We start from the raw sequence: 20,164 nt of genomic DNA, 5'->3' as shown, positions 1-20,164 counted from the left end.
CCCTGCAGATGCAGAGGGCTGGGCTGGGGTGGGCCTGGCAGGGAGCAGGTAAGGCAGAGTTTTCCCAGCTTGGCTCAGCTCCCTCCCCCATAAACATGGCACCACCTGGCCTGCAGGTGCAGCAGGGCCCTTCAGGGAAGACCCCAGCCCTGCCACCCCTCTCTCAGGCCAATTGGTGGAAGAGGGATCCTGCTTCAAGCTGCCAGGGAAGCAAATGTGAAAGCTGCAGTTTTAAACTTGGCACCAAAAATGGGCTCAGAGTTTAAAACTGTGGCTTTCAGTTCTTTGCTGGGGAAGATGCCAGCTGCATGGGGCCACTTGGCTGCAGGGCCGTCTGTGGCCGCATGTTTCACAGGCATGGACAGGCCAGCCCTGCCCAAAACTGAACACAGTGTTCCAGATGTGGCCTCCATATGTGAGACTGGGGGAACTAGGAGTAGACCCAGGAGGGCCCAAGATGGAAGAAGGCAGCAGAACTGAGTAGAAGCCTTGGGACAGCTTAGAGAAAAGCATTGCAGCTGTACTTGATTGTGGTTAGGTTTTGCTTTATGTTGCTCTTTAAGCTAGGTTTGCCAACTGTCTTTGAATGTATTCTGGTAGGTTTAATCACATGATGTGCCCATGACGTACAATCCAAACATGCCTGCCTGCTTGGGTAAATCAGATATGGATTATGGTGCATAACCTTTACATCAGGAAGGCAAATGTACATTACTATTACATTTTAAAAACCCACTGGACTACTGCATAAATCAGATTCAATGTTTAATATTTATTGTAATGAATGCCCTATCATTTCTCCTGGGTGACTCTCAGCAATCTCCTGGAGATTTATATCTAATACTGGGAGACTGCAGAGCAATCCTGGAGGGTTGAAAAACCCGGTTTAAACCATGAGGCATGGGTGCTGCAGAAGGAGGCCACTGAGAGCACCTGGGGAGGGCACTAGTGCAGTGCGAAATTTCGCTGGCTGTTTCGTTTTGACACTGTTTTGACTCATTTCGAGTCGAATGGCCCGATCTAGTGCGGGGGATGGGGAGTCATTCCAGCTGGGCTGATTTCCCGCCCCGGGCCCAATCTAGCCTGGGGGATGGAAAGTCAGCTCAGCTAGGCTGATTCCCTGTCCCGGGCCCGATCTAGTGCCAGGGATGGGAAGTAAAACATCAAAACAGAGCCGAAACAGCCTTACTGTTCTAATGAAGCAAAATGGAACAGCTGTTTTGAATCAAAATGAAATTTGATACAAAACGCTTTTCCGTCCAAACCTCGAAACTCATGGTGAAACAGAACGGTGCTGTTTCGCACAGCCCTAGAGAGCACTGCATTTAACAAAAGGCTATTAGAGACTGGGGGTTCAGCCTGAGGACTGAGGGCCCAGTGGACTGAATTGATCCTGAGGAGCTAAGGGTCCAGAGACATGGAGCTGAGGGATGAAGGAATCTCTTTGGTGAACTGAGTTTAAAATAACATCAAAGGCGTGGAAGGAAAGCATAGGGAGGTACCCTGATGAGCCAGAGAGGAGAGGAGATGGGATTATAGTGGACCCTAGGAGGCACCACACCTGCCTTTATATGGTACATCCCATCACACCATGCCAAAGGCACAGGAATTAAAAAAACTCCACACCTGTTACTTTCATACAGAAATGCAATAAGTCTTTACCTTGCTTTCTAACACCGCAGAATATTGAGGCTTTTTAGTTAAATCTAAAACAGGATATCATTCTCAAGTGAAAGATGCTAGAGAAGTGCAAAGTTTTTTTATTATTAAATTTTAATGAAATATAGGATCAAAAGATGTCCTGCAGAAGAGTTAGTACTGTTTTTAACACATTTCAGTATAGCTGTAGATGTTTTGGAGAGTTTTGCATTATTAATTAAATCTAAGGAATTGAAACCCTTAATTGTGGCCAAAGCAACTGGAAACCTTTAATTGATGTGCTGACTAAGGATTATAATGAAAGAATTAGGAGATTTACTGGATTCATTCTGACTCACTGGCTAAATACCTGATACAAAACAAAATACTCATAGGGTTTTATTTCTGCAGAGGGTGGGACTTCTTTACACTTCGATTTTAACCAATTCTAGATCAGGCATGGAAAGAGGTTATTACAGATGTGATGGTTGATATACTATTGGTGGATAATAGCAGAGGCTTCCTATTCTAAATATAACCCCCTATTGATTTAATTTCTTTATATCTATTGTATTTTCTATTTGTCCAGCATCCTGTGCAAATGAATATGATTATTACAATGAATTAAAATAATATTTCAGCTTCCTTTTACACAATGAAGTGTTATAATATCTGGGGGACTTAATTTTTCAGTTGACACCTATTAGGTTGATATCAGCTAAACAAAAATCCTTTTTGATATTACAGTCCATTGGACAAATTAAAAGTTCTGCTCTAGTAAATAACTTAACATTTAGAATGCACTAGTGTAGTTCAGACGTCTGTGTTTCTGCTCCCTAGTATTTAGAATTTTTAAATATGGATGCCTAAAATAGAGAAGGGCCTTTTCAGAGAAGGGCCACTCGTATGGTTAAGGGCTTGCAGGCCAAGCCCTATGAGGAGAGACTGGGGCACCTGGACCTCTTCAGCCTGCGCAAGAGAAGGTTGAGAGGCGACCTTGTGGCTGCCTATAAGTTCATCATGGGGGCACAGAAGGGAATTGGTGAGGTTTTACTCACCAAGGCACCCCTGGGGGTTACAAGCTAGCAGAAAGCAGATTTAGACTAGACATTAGGAAGAACTTCTTCACAGTTCGAGTGGCCAAAGTCTGGAATGGGCTCCCAAGGGAGGTGGTGCTCTCCCCTACCCTGGGGGTGTTCAAGGGGACGTTAGATAGGCATCTAGCTGGGTTCATCTAAACCCAGCACTCTTTCCTGCCTATGCAGGGGGTCAGACTCGATGATCTATTGAGGTCCCTTCTGATCCTAACATCTATGAAAATAGGCACTTAAATAAGTGGTCTTATTTGGAAAAAAATTGAATGCCTCTGATAATTGGGCTGCTTGTATTTAAATACCAAAGTATGGACTTAGGTGCCATTTGAAACTGTTGGTGTTGATATATGTTTTCAGTAACATGATCACAGTTGGTCCCAAACACTAGTAAACCTCTCCAATTATTCCTAATGCCCTCTGACTTTCAATATGCTCTTGTTTTAACAACTAAAAGACCTCTACACCCCTACCCCTGCCATCCTTTTATGAGATGCTTTATGGCAAGTTTTGTTTCTGTAGACTTTATAGGTGATATTTATATCATGGTGTAGCCCGTCTACAGTCTCTGCTTGGTTTAACACAGTGGTGCTCAACCTTTTTCTCCAGAGGTCCAGATGGGCAGTGCCTGGTCCAACTGTGGGCTGGATGGTGGTTCTGATCTAGCACTTGGAGCCTGTGTGATGGCCACCATCCAACCATGTACAGGGAGGTGGGGAGTAGCCCATCCTGATCCCTGAAGGGGAGGAAGGGGGCTTTACCTGGCCCAATAGAGGAGGGGGAAGGGGGTAGGAAGGGACATGACTCAAACATGACCTGGTCGCAATGCAGCCCTGGAGGGAAAAGGGGGCATGGCTTGTCCCCATCTGGGCCCCATATGGAGAAGGGGGTGTGGTTTGGTTCCATGGGGAAAGTGGGGCATGGTTCAGCCTCATCCTGGACCTGCACGTGGAAGGGATGTGGCTTGGCTCCAACTGGGTACACAGAGCTTAGTGTTTGGGAATTTGACAGGGGGGAGGGTGTCTGTATTAATGGCCATCACTCTGCTGGCGCCAAATTTCCTGACCCATGGGGAGCCCTGCAGCCCAGATCTGATGGCTTCACAGGCTGCATTTGGCTCATGGGCCAGAGGTTGAGCACCCGTGGTCTAACAGATTGATACATTTTGCATATCATGATTTCCCAATGTGTATGCTTTCTGTGATACTTTTCTGATCTGCTGAAATATACATGCCAAAGTAGTCTGAACCTAGTAAGGAGACTGCACACTTGTCACATGAAATGTGACTGGAAGTGATATTGAGATATGGATTAGATTTAGAATTGGTTTGAAGTCAAGGAAAATTAAAGCTAGAGTTGAGGTTTTAACCTGTCAGGAAGCTGTGGGCTGGTATGTTGCTTAAAGGATTAAAGATGTGTCATATATCTCCTTTACTTTGTGCTGGCCCTCAGGATGAGTATTGTAATAATATCCTTAATTTGTTGCAATCTAAGTGAGATCAGTCAGCAGATATATGTACCAATTAAGTTTAATTTCAATACTTGTATGTAGATGAGCGATATCTCAACCAGGGTGTTTGAGATCCTCTCAAGGGTGCCAGAGGGTAGAACATAATGGCTGTATACACACACTTAAGTGATCTGGGAGAATTCTCGCAGGTTTGTTTTCCTGGTAGAAAAACTTACCCCAAGATGCCTGAACAGAGATTTGATTTATTAAGTTTAGGAAGAGCAGAAAGCAAGAAGTGCTGACCCTGCACATTCCAGCTTCCTCTGCAGACTCCCTCAGCCTACCCAGAGATGGATGATAGTAGTATACAGGTCGGCCCTTATCAGCTGACCCTGCTCAGGGTCAGCCTGTCTCTCCTTGCAGCACACTATGGGATTGTGAAAGGGTCATGTTCTGCTTGCTTAGTTGAAGTAGAAGAGTCTATCAGGTGACATACTGTACCCCTGGAAGTGGAAGCAAAGCACCCTGGGATGCTGGAGGACTGTGCTGTGCCTACTCTCAGAAGAGAAAGTGTACAGACATTTGCTTTTCCAAGAGGAACTCTCCTAGGTGTGATTTAACCCTGGTGGTTCCTGCATTACATTTTTTCCTGGAGGAGTCATTTATGCTTATTTGTACACTTGTGGTTTCACTTGGGAGAGCTGCAACTCTTCCAGGAGAAACTGAATGTCTGTAGAGCCAATATCAGCACTGCTGGGGGTGCAAACATAATGCACAAGATAAACCAGGACATTTCAAACAAGATTCTACAGTGTTAAAATGTTCTTATCCTGTTTTGGTCTTTCTGAATTCCTTTCAAGAGAATAATTGCTCTATTATCTTTCTTTTGTCAAAAATAGTGAAAACTAAGAGCTGCCATTTTCCAAGGTGTGCCATGCATCTAAAAAGTTTGATAACCACTGATTTAGAACAAAAGTAGTAAATAAGACAGAGCTTACTGTAGTTACATACTTTTCAATGTGTCAGTATTACATTTACTGATAGACTGAAGTTTTATTCGAAGTGATATAACTGAGTAGTCAGCATTTCACAACTTATGTGTTTTATTGAAGTATACCCTTGCTAGTAGAAAACATCTTTAAAGAAAGACATAATGGACACATCCTCGTACGTGCTCACATATGAGGCGCTGCAAACCACATGTGGCACATGTGCACCCACATGCCATGCTGCTAATTTACAGCATGGTGGGTTTTATTGACGCCAGCAGTCAAAAAACTGCTGCTAAAAAAAGCAGTGTGGTGCACGTGGAGGCAGTGTGTGCCTCCAGAAACCAGAGCCTGACTGGCCTGCCAGCCAGCTTTGAACAGCTGCTTCAGCACTGTTGCTGCTCCAGGAAGCACCCAGGATACCAGGTAAGGCTGCTGGGGCCAGCACAGGTGCTGACTTCAGCCTTCTCTACTCCACCCGGGTCCCTTTGCCACACGCTGAAGTGTGTGTGCAGGTGCTTGCCTGGGGACAAATAGCAGTAGCACAAATACCTGCCACTGCTATTTGTCCTGCGGTGTGCTCATGGGGACGCGCCCAATGGTTATGTTAATAGTGACAGGCAGAACAAATCCACAGCCAGATGTACTCATGAAACAAGTAAATATACCTTGTTTAGTTGGAGTTGCTATTGCTAATGTGAGGAATTAATTCCAACCAACTTCTTTTTCTCAAATAGCCTCATTTTTGTTATATAATGTTCCTATAACGTTAAATCACACTTAATTACAATATAAATAACTGAAAATCATCAGGAATGAAAAATAATGGTTATTTCACTCATTTTCATAATGTATGCTATTGTTTTCATTATTACAGATTCTTGAGGCACTGGCAAAAAGCGATGAACATTTTGTTCAGAATTGTAACAGCCTGAATTCTTTAAATGAAGTTATCCCCACTGACCTCCAGAGTAAATTCAGCGTTATCTGCAGTGAGAAAATTGAACATATATACCGAAGAATCTCTAGTTATAAAAAGGTACAGATCAGAAAATGTCCCTTTGTTTTCCCAATTTCCAGCTATTTCCTTTTTCACAGAGAGCCTCTTTCTCCTACCTTGAATTACTACTATTGTAAAGTCTCCCTCACTCACCTGTGGCTCCCCCCCTGGTTTTTCCCCCCTCTCTTCCCTGCTCTATCTTTTATTTACCTAATTTCTACCTATTTACATTCTCACTGACATCCTGTCACACTTTTTAGCTTCTCTCATTCCTTGGAGTCTCAGAACAGCAGAGACTTCCTATGCCTAAAGAAGCCTAAAGAAGGGTGATTGCGCCCGAAAGCTTGCTAAGAGCTTTTTTCCATCTACTCAGTTGGTCTAAGAAAGATATCACATCTACTCAAAGAACCTTGCCTGCCTATGTCCTTAGACCAACATGGCTGCAACCAAAAACCCTTGAAAATGTTCTATTTCTTTCTTTGTTTCCTTAAGAAAAGATAAGATGTAATTGAATTTGATCTATTATAAAATATAGGGTCAAAATTTGAACCATCCAAAGATGTGAAATTCTAAACTAGCATACAATAATTTTAACCTGTGCCCTCCATTATTCTTTTCATTCATTGTGTAGTATATATATCTTCATTTGCCATGTTCAGTCTTGATAATGTAATCTGATTGGTAACTAGGAAATTTCACTGTGTTTCTTGTGAAAGGCTTAGCACTCTGAGTACTGTAAGCAATCTAGAGAATTAGACAGTTAACCAAACTAAGGCAATATGTGTCAAACTTTTTTCATAATGCATCTTCATTTTAAATTAGAAATGTTAGAATTTCATTTATCATTGATAAACTGTAGCCTTCCCACTATTAGTATTAACGGACTATACTATAAATGTTTAGAAGCTTTTTTGAAATTTGTTGGTTTAGTAAAATAGCTGAATGTTATTATATAAGGAAATTAACAAAGCTGCTGACTTTCGTAGACCCCAAATCTAAATTCACAAGAAATCAGTGAACAGTTTTTAAGTTTGGTCTGTAGTTTCACTCTGTTCTTCTTTAATTAATAAGCCTTTACCAATTTCCTCAGGTGAACCTGCAGTGTCTCTTCATGACCTCTGGGTTCTTTTCTCCCCTATCTGAATTACTGTGAATTGTCAGGGCTAGTTTGACATCTGTTTTTTTTAGCTGCTCTTATTCTGTCATCTGGCTCTGGGATGTAAATTTTGCAAACTGGTTTTCTGGGATTTTGACTGCAGAAATTCAAAATATTGCTGAGAGGTTTAATATAACTTCTAATAGACCCTGAATATTTCTGTAGAAGTTTTGGGAGAGAGGGGTCAGACCCTAAGGAGTTGGCTTCCTTGGGATTAATGAAGAAAGGCTTTCATGGAGAATTCTTTGTCTTATATGGAGCAAAGAGCCAGGAACCTCTTCCTAAAACCTTTTTTTTTTTTTGCTATTGGACTCATAAGAAACAACAAAACCAGAAACCTGAAAATTAGGTCACCGGAGACTTCAGAAGGGTTTATGAAAATCAGTTGACCTTTGCTAAAAAGACTGTCAGGAATGGGGGCATCAGGCAGGCTAAATTGCTCCTAGTCCTAGCTACTGAGTTGGTCTAGCTGCAAGTGGCCTGTCTATCCCCAACTGCTCCCAGTTGCCTGACTGGGCATGTCTGTTTGCTTTCAGTGCTTAGCAGGCTACTCAGCAAGATTTTTGTTCCTACATTGGATTCCTGCCTGCAGACTCCTTGGCTGACTATACACATGCTCAGGGGTAGAACATTTTAATTAGAGCAGTTCCTGGACAGCCACTCTAATTAAAATGTCTCACTGTCATATGTATGAAGCCCCTGCACATTTAAAAATAACCATAGGATGCTTTATCTACACCTCATTTGATAGGGTTTAGCTATTTTAAAACCCGCACAGCCATTTTAAAATGTGCAGGGGCTTAATACACATGATGGTGAGGCAATACTGGAGTGTTCTAATTAGAACATGGAGCAGAGTCAAATAAACATGTCTGCTCCCATGCGTTTTAATTAGAATGCAAAACCAGCATGTGTATAGACAGTCCTTGTTCCAGCATCAAGCCCAGGTCCCTCTGTTTCCAGATTGCCTTACTAACTCCTTGACCCCTTTGTTTCAGACTGCCTTGCAAGGTTTTGGCTTATGGCTTAAACTGGCAATTGCCTTCGTCCTGCTTTTGTACAGTAACTAGTCAGGGTATCCTGACTCCGGATTCCTGACTTTCCCTAGCTCATGCTTCTACCCAGGGTGACCATCTATTTCCTGTGTCCCTTATAGACTTCAGCCTCCTGACATGCCTGCTCCACACCCCCCTGATTCTAGTTGAGACCCTTGCTTACCTGACCTTGTTTGTACCTGATTTTATGGGTTGTGACCCTCTGGGGTAAAGCCCATATCACTTGTTATAACTGATCCCCTGCAAATCTTTAGATCTTTGTCTAACCTAAACCTAAGACTTTTCAGGATGGGTGGATGGCTAATTTTAGTTACTCAATCAGAAATATGCTTTGGAGTATAGGTACTCACTAGGTATCTTACATACCTTTCCTCTTGCCAAAGATTGAGTGTGAAGTGCAATCTTTATTAACAAGAGTTGGAGACAAGAAGAAAAGTTTATTAGGTTAAGTTGGAGGGAAAGTGGCACAGCCACATTAGGAAAATGACTACATTGCCTAGAAGCTGGTGGTGCAGTTGTAAGTCCTTGATTTAAAAAATCTCAAAGTTACTCTGACCAGAATCAATGAATGTGGTACAAGCATATAACTTCAGAAAATTTCTGTTCCTTAATGGCTGTTAGTAATATGTTTACATTCTAGGAGTAGATGTGCCTTTGTTTTGATAAGGTAAATGTAACCATAGTAACAGAAGTCTCCCAAAATGTATTGTGGAGTGTGGAGCAAGATGTGTAGGAGATTCAAGTGTGAAATATGTACTACTTGGAGGAACATTTTATCATTAAATATCCTTAGTTCCCTTTTTGATTCTTCATAGCTTCTTCAGCCTTAAAACAATTCTATAATTGGACTTCTTGGCCTACGTGAACATAGATCGATCTAAACCCATAACTGTACAGAAGTTTGGCACATAATGACTGTGTAAAAATGGCACAAACAATCTAAGATAGACCTGGTGTGAAGTATACTCAATTCAGATTGATTTATATTAGGGTGATGTATCAAACATCTGTACTGTTCCCATATTGATTTCAATTTGGATCACTTTTTTCTGGCATCCCAGTCTACTTTTTGGCCCTCCTTAGCCCTCCTTTGAAGCGAGGCATGCTAGCACGAGGCCTGTGCTCTGCTGCTCCAGCTGAGCTCCCAGTAGGCCCTGCCCCTCAGGCTGTTCCAGTGCCAAGGAGGCACAGCCTCTCTCTCCAGCCACACCTCCTGCCTCCAGCCATCTGTCAGCTGCAGGGGGATGGGAGGCATCTCTGTCCCCTGCATGAGCCCCAGGACCTGGGCACCCCAGTCCCTGGGCCATGGCCCCACACCCCCAAGACCCTGTCATGAAGCACCCCACAACATTCATGCAGAATCCAATACTGAACCCAGGAGAATCTCTGAGCTTGGGCATACCCCCACAGACCCTGACCCTGGCACCTATACATCCAGCTTGGGACCCTCATGCCCCTGTACTCAGGCACAGCCCCTTGGACCCCAATCCTTGCACATGTGCACACAGCCAGGGACCCCCATGCTCAGGCACCCACATACCACATCTCAGAGGCGAGAGCCAGGCACTCTGAATGGCTGACAAGCACTAGGCCACCGAGGATAACAAAGATGCTAAGATGCTCTGGCACTACCTCCAAACCATTGAGTGCTGGTTCAGGCATAGATGACTTCCTGGTCCTTGGGGACTCTAGAATATAGAATCATAAAAAATTTGGGTTGGAAAGGATCTCAAGAGGTCGTCTAGTCCAACACCCTACTCCAAGCAAGACCATCCACAACTAGATCTTCCCAGCCAAGGCTTTGTATAGCAGGGTCTTAAAAACCTCCAAGGACAGAGAGTCCACAGCCTCTCTGGGTAACCTGTTACTACCCTCCTAGTGAGAAAGTTCTTTCTCATATCAAACATAAACTTCCCTTGTTGGTCCCCTTGAGACCATTGCTCCTTGTTCTGTCATCTGCCACCACTGAGAACATTTTAGCTCCATCCTCTTTGGAACTACCGCTCAGGTAATTGAAGGTTGGTGTTAAATCCCTATCCAGTCTTCTCTTCTTCAGACTAAAGCAGCCCAGCTCCCTCAGCTTCTCTTCAGAAGTCATGTGCCCCAGCCCCCTAACCATTTTCATTATCCGCTACTGGACCCTACCCATTTTTTCTACATCCTTTCTCTAGTGGGGGGCTCAGAACTGGACCTAATACTCCAGACATGGCCTTTCCCATGCCAAATACAGGGAAAGAATCATTTCCCTCAATCTGCTGGAAATGCTCCTATTAATGTAGCCCAGTATGCCATTAGATGTCTTTCTACAAGGGCACATGGTTGGCTTATATTCAGCTTATTGGCCACTGTAACCCCCAGGTCCTTTTCTGCAGACTTGCTGCTTAGCCAGTTGGTCCCCAGCCTGTAGTGGTGCATGGGATTGTTCTATTCTAAGTGCATGACTTTTTTTTCCTTATTGAACTTCATTAGATTCTAGGAGCACATCCTGGCTACCCATAACCCTAGCTTCCTGGACATTTCCTGTCCCCCACGCTTTACTGGAAGATGTCAACTTTGCTTTGGAGTGTCTGTACAGATTGGGTGCTTCAGCAGGGTTTTTTGACACATTTAGCTAAAGTTGGTTCACTCAGCCATTAGATAAAAGTGGCCAAAAGAGCCCCACTGAAGCATTTGATTTATACAAATGCTGCAGAGCTGGGTACAACTAAGGTGCTGCCTCTTCTGGGCATGTGCTGGGCTCAGCACAGAAGCGCGCTGAATTTTAGACTAAAGCGCTGGAAGTCATTGGCCCAATCCAGGACATTTGGTGGGTGCAGGGTCTAGTATCTGGCCCCACACAGGACAGCCAGCTGCTGGTTTGAGGGCAGGAAGCCATACCCCATGGTAACCAGTTGATGCATCATGTCCAGATGGATGCATGTAATGTTCCACAGCCTCTGGCAAGAATCATGCAGGGTGACAAGCAGGACATATCATAGTTCCTGGGTCTGCATGCTTGGACGGGGGTGGTGTGGTGCAATGGAAAGGTATGGGCAGGCTGGGACATGGAGGCATGTGTAATTAACAAGGGAGAACACTCACCCTGAGGTTCTTCTCAAAGTCTCTTGGTAGGGCTTGGAGGAGGGTTCACAGTGAGGTGGCAGGGGGCTGGAGGTTTGGTTGCCCACACCAGCAGTCAGTTGGGGATGGCTTGGACACTCAGCTGTGCTTGGCAGTCTCCAGCAGCTTGGGGAGCCCTCAGGGCATGCTGGAAGCCTTGCAGGAGTGCCCCCTACATATGGGCCTTGGCCAGTACAGTCTACCTGTGCAGTCCTCTGACTTTCCCACAAGGGGAAATGTGTATATTGTTCACTACCAACCTAAAGTAGGTCACCTAGAAAAAACTATGTCACTTAAATTGATTCCTGTCTTGGTTTCTTGAATGTCTGTACATGGCCCATGTAGTCTCCAGGATCTTGTACTAGATGCAAATGTTTAAGTACTAGCAAATAGCCCGTCAAGAATGATGGGGAGGTGGGGGACCAGCAGGAACAGAGCCCCCCCATCTCCACCGCTTCTTGTGTGGCCTGCTCTATCCCCACCCCACTCCCTGTACTTCAGGTCTGACCCTGCTTCCCCCTATTCCCCCACCACTTTGGGTCCAACTCCACTCCACCCCCTCTTCCCCTACGCCCTTTGGTCCAGCCCCACTCCAACCCCCTTTCCCCCTGCTGCTTCAGTCTGGCCCCGCTTGCCTCCTTCCCCCCACCTCTTGCCCCCCCTCCCCGCTACTCCCCCCCTCCTGCCCACTGCTTTGAAAGATAATTTAAAATAAATATTCTGATGCAAAAGCATAAACTTAACAACAGAAATATTAAATATGCATTGACTAAAGAGGACATTTGATTAAAATAATAGGTACTGGCATGTGATTTTGGATAGTCCTAGTGAAATTTCCCTTAAATTTAGACTGTGATTGGAAAGAACACAGGTTTTTATCTAAATCCTAAATCACTTGGTTTAATATCACTGTGCTACCTAATCTAAACTTTTCAAAAAGAGTTTCATTATCAGCATTGCTCATGATTTAGTTCTGTGAAGTAACATTTCCCACTGTGGGGAATAAATAAAGCTTTTGGGAATCATCATAAAATGAGACTTCCTAGATTCAGAGCAATGTTATAGAGTTAACATAGCTGTTCTGTATTGGTCAGTAAATGTTCCTGCACTGTTTCAAACCCATTTTCTAAAGATGTATTTTTCAGATAAATGTATTCTTATTGTAGTGTTTAAAATACAGAAAGTAGTTTGTTTTTCCTGTATCTTTGTGGCAACATCTTCCAAAAGAGAGGCTATGTAGAAGGCCTAAAAATATTAATTCATTTTGGTTTCCAACTGAATACCTAAAGTTTTTTTCTAGTTGAATGCTGGCAAAGACTATTAATTGTAATTTCCTTTTCTTTTTCTCTTCCAGTTCTCAAGAGTATTAAAAAACAGAGCTTGGCCTACGTTTAAACAAGCCAAATCAAAGATCTCACCACTTCACAGCAGTGATTTCTGCCCAACCAACTGCCATATCAATGTGATGGAAGTTTCCTATCCTAAAACCTCAACTTCTCTTGGTAGTGCCTTTGGGGTTCAGCTAGACAGCAGAAAGCATACTTCACATGAGAAAGAAAATAAAACTACTGAACAAGGTAGGCTAGCTTTCTTAAGTAAATTTTAAAGACATATTTTTGCAATTAATCTGACAGAAAGATTTAAGCTTTAACCAGTTTTGGACACTGCCTCTCATGTTAAACCTAACAAGACTTTTACAAGAGCTTACTGCATTTTTAAGTTTATCTAGAAGTTTATGAAAATATCAACATGCAATTTTCTGCTAGTTCTTTATAGCTGTTGCATAACATGTCATTTTGTATGGCGGAGAGCTGCCATGAACTTTTTTGTAGTCAAGAAGCGATTAACCAGTTTTCCCACTGCTTTAGCTTCTCAAGTTTGAATTTATAAGATAATAATATGACAAAAAATTCAGGATATATTTCCATTTGTATTAGTTTTGATTTATGTAGTAATTTTACAAGGATCAAAACTGGCATTCAAGGAAAGATGTTAACTTGACCCTATCTGGTTCATATGCAGGTAAACTGAATCCCATGGTTTACATTCAGCATACTATTACCACCATGGCAGCCCCATCAGGACACTCCCTAGGTCAACAAGATGGCCATGGTCTGAGATACCTATTAAAAGAAGAGGACTTAGAAACACAAGATGTCTATCAGAAATTGCTGTGCAAATTGCAGACTGCATTGAGAGAGGTGGAAACATGTGTCTGTCAGATAGACGAGTAAGTAAATCTTACCATCTGTATATGTGCCTATCTTTTCTATATTGATAATTCAAAACTGAGTACTGCAAAGACTAGAAGTAAAAAAAATAAACTCTAATTTTTGTGTAACTAGTGAATAAAGCTAGTCAGGATTTTTTAGACAAAGCCTATTTTTTCATGAGAAAAAGTCAGTTAATCAAAACTGACACTTTTTGTGGAAGCATTTGTATCTATGGGAGTGCTTTTCAAGTCCAGAAAAGAATTTTGTGAGAGACTTGTACCATACTGGTTACAATACTCACCTGTGATATGGAGCTCCAGCGTTATCTCACTGCTCTGCTTGATTCAGACCAGGAGCATAAACCTGATCTTCCACATCGTATTTCACTATCCTAACCACCGGATTATTGGTAATTGTAGGACGATGCGTGCTGTTTATTCTCTCCCTCTGGAAATTTATAAAAAGTTTTCTAAGTCTCATTTGTGTTCTGATGGGGATAAAAAACAAATTTTGAAACCTCTAGATTTTTACTGAAATATGAATTCATGTTTCTCAGCCAGTGCTACAGTTGAGGGGCTTTAAAACTGAAACTCTGTGAACAGTTCAACAGTAGAAACTATTTTTCATTACAAAAAATTAAATTCATTTAGACTGGAAAAAAAAAAAGAAATCATTATCTCCCAAGATGGTAAATACTCCTGTCCTGTCTAACTGACATCAGGACTGGTAGACTTTTCCAAGCACTGGCTCTATATCAGTGGTCAGAAAGAAAAATTATCCATCCTTGTGTTGGAAATGTAATGGATCTCAACTGCTTGTCTATGGATTTTTTTTAAACATATATCCAATATACTGTGATAGGTTTGAAGTGGTTAAATGTAGCCTGGAGTGTTCAAAATTAATGTAAGAGGCAAACAATCTCCCATTTGTATGTTTTCATTTAAAGTAATTTTGCTAATTAGTCATTCTACAGATTAACTCATTGGAAATATAATCGTTTCATTGAGTGCTGATTGAACCAAAAAACCCCCAGTACTACAAAGTCCTAAAATTGGCACTGTTCTTTAACATGATAAAATGATCAATATGTTAAATTCAGAGACTCAGTTTTTATTTCTAGAATATACAGTTAACAGGCTGGAATTGATTTTCCTCCTACTCCCTACAGTTTGTGATGTAAAACCTCAGGAACTTCTCAGTCTTTCTTTTATACAAGCAGGACTGATTTCTGTAACAATATAAATATTCTATGAGCTGTACATTTGCAAATATAAACAAGGCACAAGGGAGTCTGGTTAAGTTTGTGTTTATTAAAGTCTCTTTAAATTGTATTAATAAGAAAACCTGTTTAAGGTGCACAGATTTATTTGGTAAGGCTTTTTTTTTTTTTTAACTTTTCGCTGCTTACAAGAATCACTTATCCCTTATGGACTTTCAGTGGACTACCAGAGTTTGTTTTAGAGTTAAAGCAGTTCTATATAGGAAACAGAATTCTCAAGAGACCTACTTAAAACTACGAACAGGGAAGAACAAGGAAGATGGAGGACAGGAGTGTCGGGATGTGAGCTGTTAATATAGTACACCATGTACTGCATTCAACATTGTTATGACTATTAATTAGTTCTCAAGACGAGAGTGAGAATGGTGAGAAAGAAAGCACATAAAATAATTGAATCACTGTGCTTTAATGAAAATGTTTTTATTTCTGATTTTAAAATGATGCATTTAATAATAACCATAACACTTAAACATACTAATTCATGAACTTTACAAAGACAGCAAAAAGATCCTTCATTTGCTATCATGGCCTAAAAGCATGCATCAACGTAAATAATATTTGCTGAATTACATATAATTAATAATCATCGTATTTTTCCACGGTATTTGGTATTGTACAACAGTGTCTGTTAGGGTCATTCATGCACCTTTTGTGTAAAGGGCAAGATGTGATGGAGGGGACTACAGCTTTGTCTGATCCTTTCTTTTTTCATGTCCTTCTGACAAAGTATTTAGCAGAATTTCCAGTTTCATTGGAATCTGACAGGCCACACTATGAGCACATTAGCTATGGCCTCAAACTCGCAATCTATGGGCTGTCAACTGTGTGCCTTAGTGTCTGCACCAACCCAGCCCCCCAACTTTGTCTGATGAGAATGAATTGTATGTCCAGCTAGATTTTAAATCTGAGGAAGCTTTACCCCAGAAACTTCTATGGATTTAGTAGGCTCTTGCAAAAAGCCAAATGAGAAGGAGCAGACTGTGAAGGTGTAACATAGCAGAGTTCCCCTCCAAAATTGGTACAGAAGTGTGCTATTCTAGCTTGCATAGTGCACAGCTTCAGAAAAGTCCATGTTGGAATATTATGTGGGAAAGAGGAACCTGAAGCTGACAGGGAACTATAGACAAAGGTGAAAACTCAAAACACCACATGCAATTATGAAGGGTTGCATACTGGGGGAGGAGTCACTATTTCACAAGGGGCAATCACTTTTATCTTTTGAAACAGGAGAAGAAGTTCCATTTAAATTTCAAGAAAGAGGCAATTTTGGTTTTAGGTATGCAAGACTGGTTTCTTGTTCCTGACTTGAAAAAGTCATAGTTCCATATTTCAAGACGTGGTGCATAAGAAATATGTTCAGCTTTTTCCTGGTGCTATTTATACTTTCAAATTCTGTACTATTCAGAGTATATACTAAGGTCTTGGTAGTGATTGTGGTTTACCTAAAAATAAATAATAGTAGTCTGTCCATATCTTGGTGACTAAGTGATAAATCACTTAAATAAATTTTAAATGCTATTCTTTGTTTTTTTCTTGCTCTTGGTCTTGCTTATGGGACAAAGAGACAGACTAAGACTTTGCTGTGTGCAAAGATGTTTGTACTTATGTAAGTTTCAGATCCCTATTGGTTCAGAATACCTGCTTTCTATGAAATATGTGGGATGATCCTTTAGTTTGGTTAAGGTACACTGCTATTTGCAGTTCACCCCCTATTAAAAGACATGCTTTTTCACATCCTAAGGTAACTATATTTCCAAAGGGATTATTAAGAGTGACCCATCATGTGACCACTCCTCTGTTGGCTAAAAATGTTGGTCAAATTAGATTTGGTTAGGAATTTTTGCCAAAATATTACTATTTTATTTGAGTTTTGATTAAACTTTCACTGGGAAAGATTTTGGAGGCCCAGGATGGAATCCTTAGTCAAAACCAGACCCACTTCTGAATAGCTATAAGGCTAGTGATATTTATCTGGAAGATCTAGGAGGAACTTTCTTTGCCTCATTCAGACCCATGTGCGGGCCAGGCCCCGATCCTGCCACCAAGTGCGAGTCGGGAGGGGCGATCCGCGGCCCGTCTTTGCGCACGCGGGCTGTGGCCAGCAGCCCGGGCACGCGGGGTCGGAGAAAACCGGTGGTGAGCTAGAATTAGTCACAAACGCGTAGTGGTTGATTGAAAAGGTTATTTACTTACACCCAAAGATGGTAGTGGTGTAGGCTGGACAGCTTTCCAGGTGCAGCTCCGCTTAAATCCTCGTTGGAGGACTACGACAAATTCTTTTCCACGGAGTTGTTTAGGCTCCGTGGGTTTGGCAATTCTTTCCCACGGAGTTGTTTAGGCTCCGTGGGTTCGGTTTGGTTCCCTGGTCCCCCGGAGTTGTTAAGGCTCCGTGGGTTCGAAAATTGGGTTTACAGGAAAGGGATACGTCTTGGATTGCGCTCGGCGACGGGGAGAGGCTAGAGGTGGTTCCTTCTTTTGTTCCCCCTCCGGAGTAGTTAAAGCTCTGTGGGTTCGATTGTTAAGCCTCTATTGCCTGCTTGAGAAAAGCGTTGGGTCCGTAAGGATCCGTAGCGCTTAGAGATCTTCACACTGGGTGAAGTCTCCTCCTCCTGGTGTTCGTGGAGTCCTCCAACTTGGGTGGAAACCACTCAAGCCTTTTGTACGGCTAGGAAGCCAGTAGCTAGCCGCCACGTGTGCCTACATTTAGAACCGGCCAATAATGTGGCGCAAATCTAAATACAAATGGCGGGAACTCCTTTGCACCGTACATCTCTGAGATGCAAAAGAAATGCACCATGCAAAGAAGCTGCAAATTGGCGGGAAATCCCCCGTTGCACCAGAGTTCTCTCCCGCAGCAGAGAACTCTACCATGCAAAGAAAGCTACAATTTGGGCGGGAACAATAATTTAGCGGTGCCGAAGCACACACAAACAAAAACCACAACTTTGGGTTGTGACAACCCACACTTGCTCTTTCAAATCCCAGGTCAGTGTGCTCCAACAAACAGATTATTCTGGGGGAGGTGGTCCTGTTTTTTCATCCAAAACTCTGAAAGATGTCTGTTTCATCTCATGCAGTTCTGGTTCAGGCTCTCCATTTGTACTAAAACAGGGGTGGCCAACCCATTGCACGTGTGCCAGAAGCAGCACAGGCAGCTGCTGAGTGGAATGTGAGCCCCAGGTGCTCAATAAAGAAAGGCAGTGGAATGGAGGTAGGAAGCAGAGTGCTTCGTGGAGCAGAGCTGGGGGAGAAGTGTCATGCCACACTGCCAATAGCCAGGTTAAACTTTCTCTGGCCTTGCCATCACCATCACATTTACTGCTTTGGATCCTCACTAGCCATAGAAAACTGTGGCAGTTACAGGACTTGGAAAAAGTTAAGTTGGCTTTTGGTAGTGACACCTCTTTTTATAATACAGAGGAGTATTTTCTAAAATTATTTTGCTAGGTGTTTGCAGAAAATATAAAAAATCATTTTAAAAACTAGTCATCCTAATTAAGAATTTGGGCCCAAAAGCTCAAGAATATACTATGGAAACCTTTTACTTCTGAGAGAATCACTGCTTTATCACTGTATTTAGTGTTTTGAAATGCTAATGTGTTACATTGATTTGAAGCATGAATTTGGCTCATTAATATTTTTTTGTTATGAAGTATGTTATTTTTTCGCTTTAAGTTGCCATTCTTTTCAAGTGGATATGAAAATAAGTTTAACATGTTGAGCCTTCTTTTTATTTGTCACAAAATAATGGAAAGGACGAACAAAGAAATTTAGCATAACATTGCTGGAGGAATTTTAATGCTAATAGTTATTGGGTACACAGCTAATTCTTTAATGTTGTTTTTCACATTGCAGTCTCCTCTCTTCGATAACATATTCTCCCAAATCAGAACGTAAAACACCTGAGGCTTTAATACAAGCAGACAGTGACAATGACAAGGGAGAAAAGAATGGGAAAAAGGTCTGTTTTAATGTAGCTGGTGATGAGCAGGAAGATTCTGGCCATGACACCATCAGCAATAGGGATTCATACAGGTAATGGCACAAAAAGTATTTTTTGTTTCAGTCTTTAATATAACACCAAGATGTAGCATAGCAGGTCAAAATGGAATATCAAACTATAATAGTTCTTATCTGTTACAAAGAGAAACTTTTTTATAACTTAGTCATCAAGGTGGACTACTTTTTTGTAAAACCTCCTGTTGTAACACTGTGAGATGGGCCTTTATTAGAACTCCAGATCTGAATATCCCTGAACTTCACAGGGAAATGTAACAAGAGCTGTGGATCATTCTGTGAGATGATGATTCAGAACACAAACAAATTTGGCTATATCTCCACTTAGGGAAATTGGACCCAAACCATGAAGCTTTATTTCTGGGGTGTCAAACATATGACTAGTGGACTGGAGTGACCCATGGGCAGTCACAAAGCTGTGTGAAGCTTTGGATGCTGACTTGATTTGGAGGAGATTTGGCATGATTTGGTGGCCAAATCTCCAAATCTGAATCGAATCAAGGGACCAATAAATAGGTCCAAATCAATTCGAAGCTCTCTGAATCTTCAGAAAAGATTCAGAGAGCTTCAATGATTCGGGAAGTCCCTGCCTGCTGCATCAGGGAGCTGGAGCCAGACTCGGAGCTGGTAAGTAGGGGGCGGGGAGGGAGGGCTGGTGGAGGGGGGACGGGACCATGGGGGGACCCCTGCCAGGCCCCATTCCCTGATGGCTCCCCCAGTCCCTGCCCACCCCAGCTCCTGGTGCTTTAAAAAAAAGTCCCCACTCACTGGGTGCTGCTGGGTGGGGGGGGTGATCCCTGCTGCCCCTCACTGCCCCATGCTGTGTGGGGGTCTCTGCACAAGCCCCTGACCCCCCCTTGCTCCTTCAGCCCCCCTACTCCTGTCCTGCCTGCCCCAGCTCTGGCCCTTTAAGAACACAAAAAATGAGAAAACCCCCGGGACTCACCAGCTCCTGCAGCAGCCTCGGGGCTTTGGGGAGCTTGTGCAGAGCCCCCTACATGGTGCAGGGCAGTGGGGATTGCCCCGCACTGGGCAGGAACTGGTGAATCCAGGGGTTTGGGTTTTTTTTTTCTTAAAGGGCTGGAGCTGGGGCAGGCAGGGAAGTCATGTGGGGGAGGGGCTGGGACAATGGATTTAATTTCTCAACAAGGAGAAATGCAAAGTGCTGCACCTAGGG

At 42.6% G+C, this 20,164-nt stretch overlaps 1 protein-coding gene across 3 annotated transcripts in view; it reads left to right on the top strand.

Annotated features, from left to right (window-relative positions):
• PREX2 (phosphatidylinositol-3,4,5-trisphosphate dependent Rac exchange factor 2) overlaps positions 1-20,164 on the top strand; it is a 326,102-nt gene that overhangs the window by 189,334 nt on the left and 116,604 nt on the right. For all 3 annotated transcript variants that reach the window (XM_019498648.2, XM_006260933.4, XM_059724003.1), the window contains exons 23-26: positions 6,046-6,207; positions 12,833-13,055; positions 13,501-13,708; positions 18,826-19,005. In XM_019498648.2, the coding sequence (XP_019354193.2) occupies positions 6,046-6,207; positions 12,833-13,055; positions 13,501-13,708; positions 18,826-19,005 (773 nt within the window). The remainder of the gene's footprint in view (positions 1-6,045; positions 6,208-12,832; positions 13,056-13,500; positions 13,709-18,825; positions 19,006-20,164) is intronic.

This window comes from Alligator mississippiensis, chromosome 3, assembly GCF_030867095.1.
Source record: "Alligator mississippiensis isolate rAllMis1 chromosome 3, rAllMis1, whole genome shotgun sequence".
Lineage (NCBI taxonomy): Eukaryota > Metazoa > Chordata > Crocodylia > Alligatoridae > Alligator > Alligator mississippiensis.
Note: the sequence above shows the minus strand (reverse complement) of the source record. Positions and strands in the feature narration are given on the sequence as shown.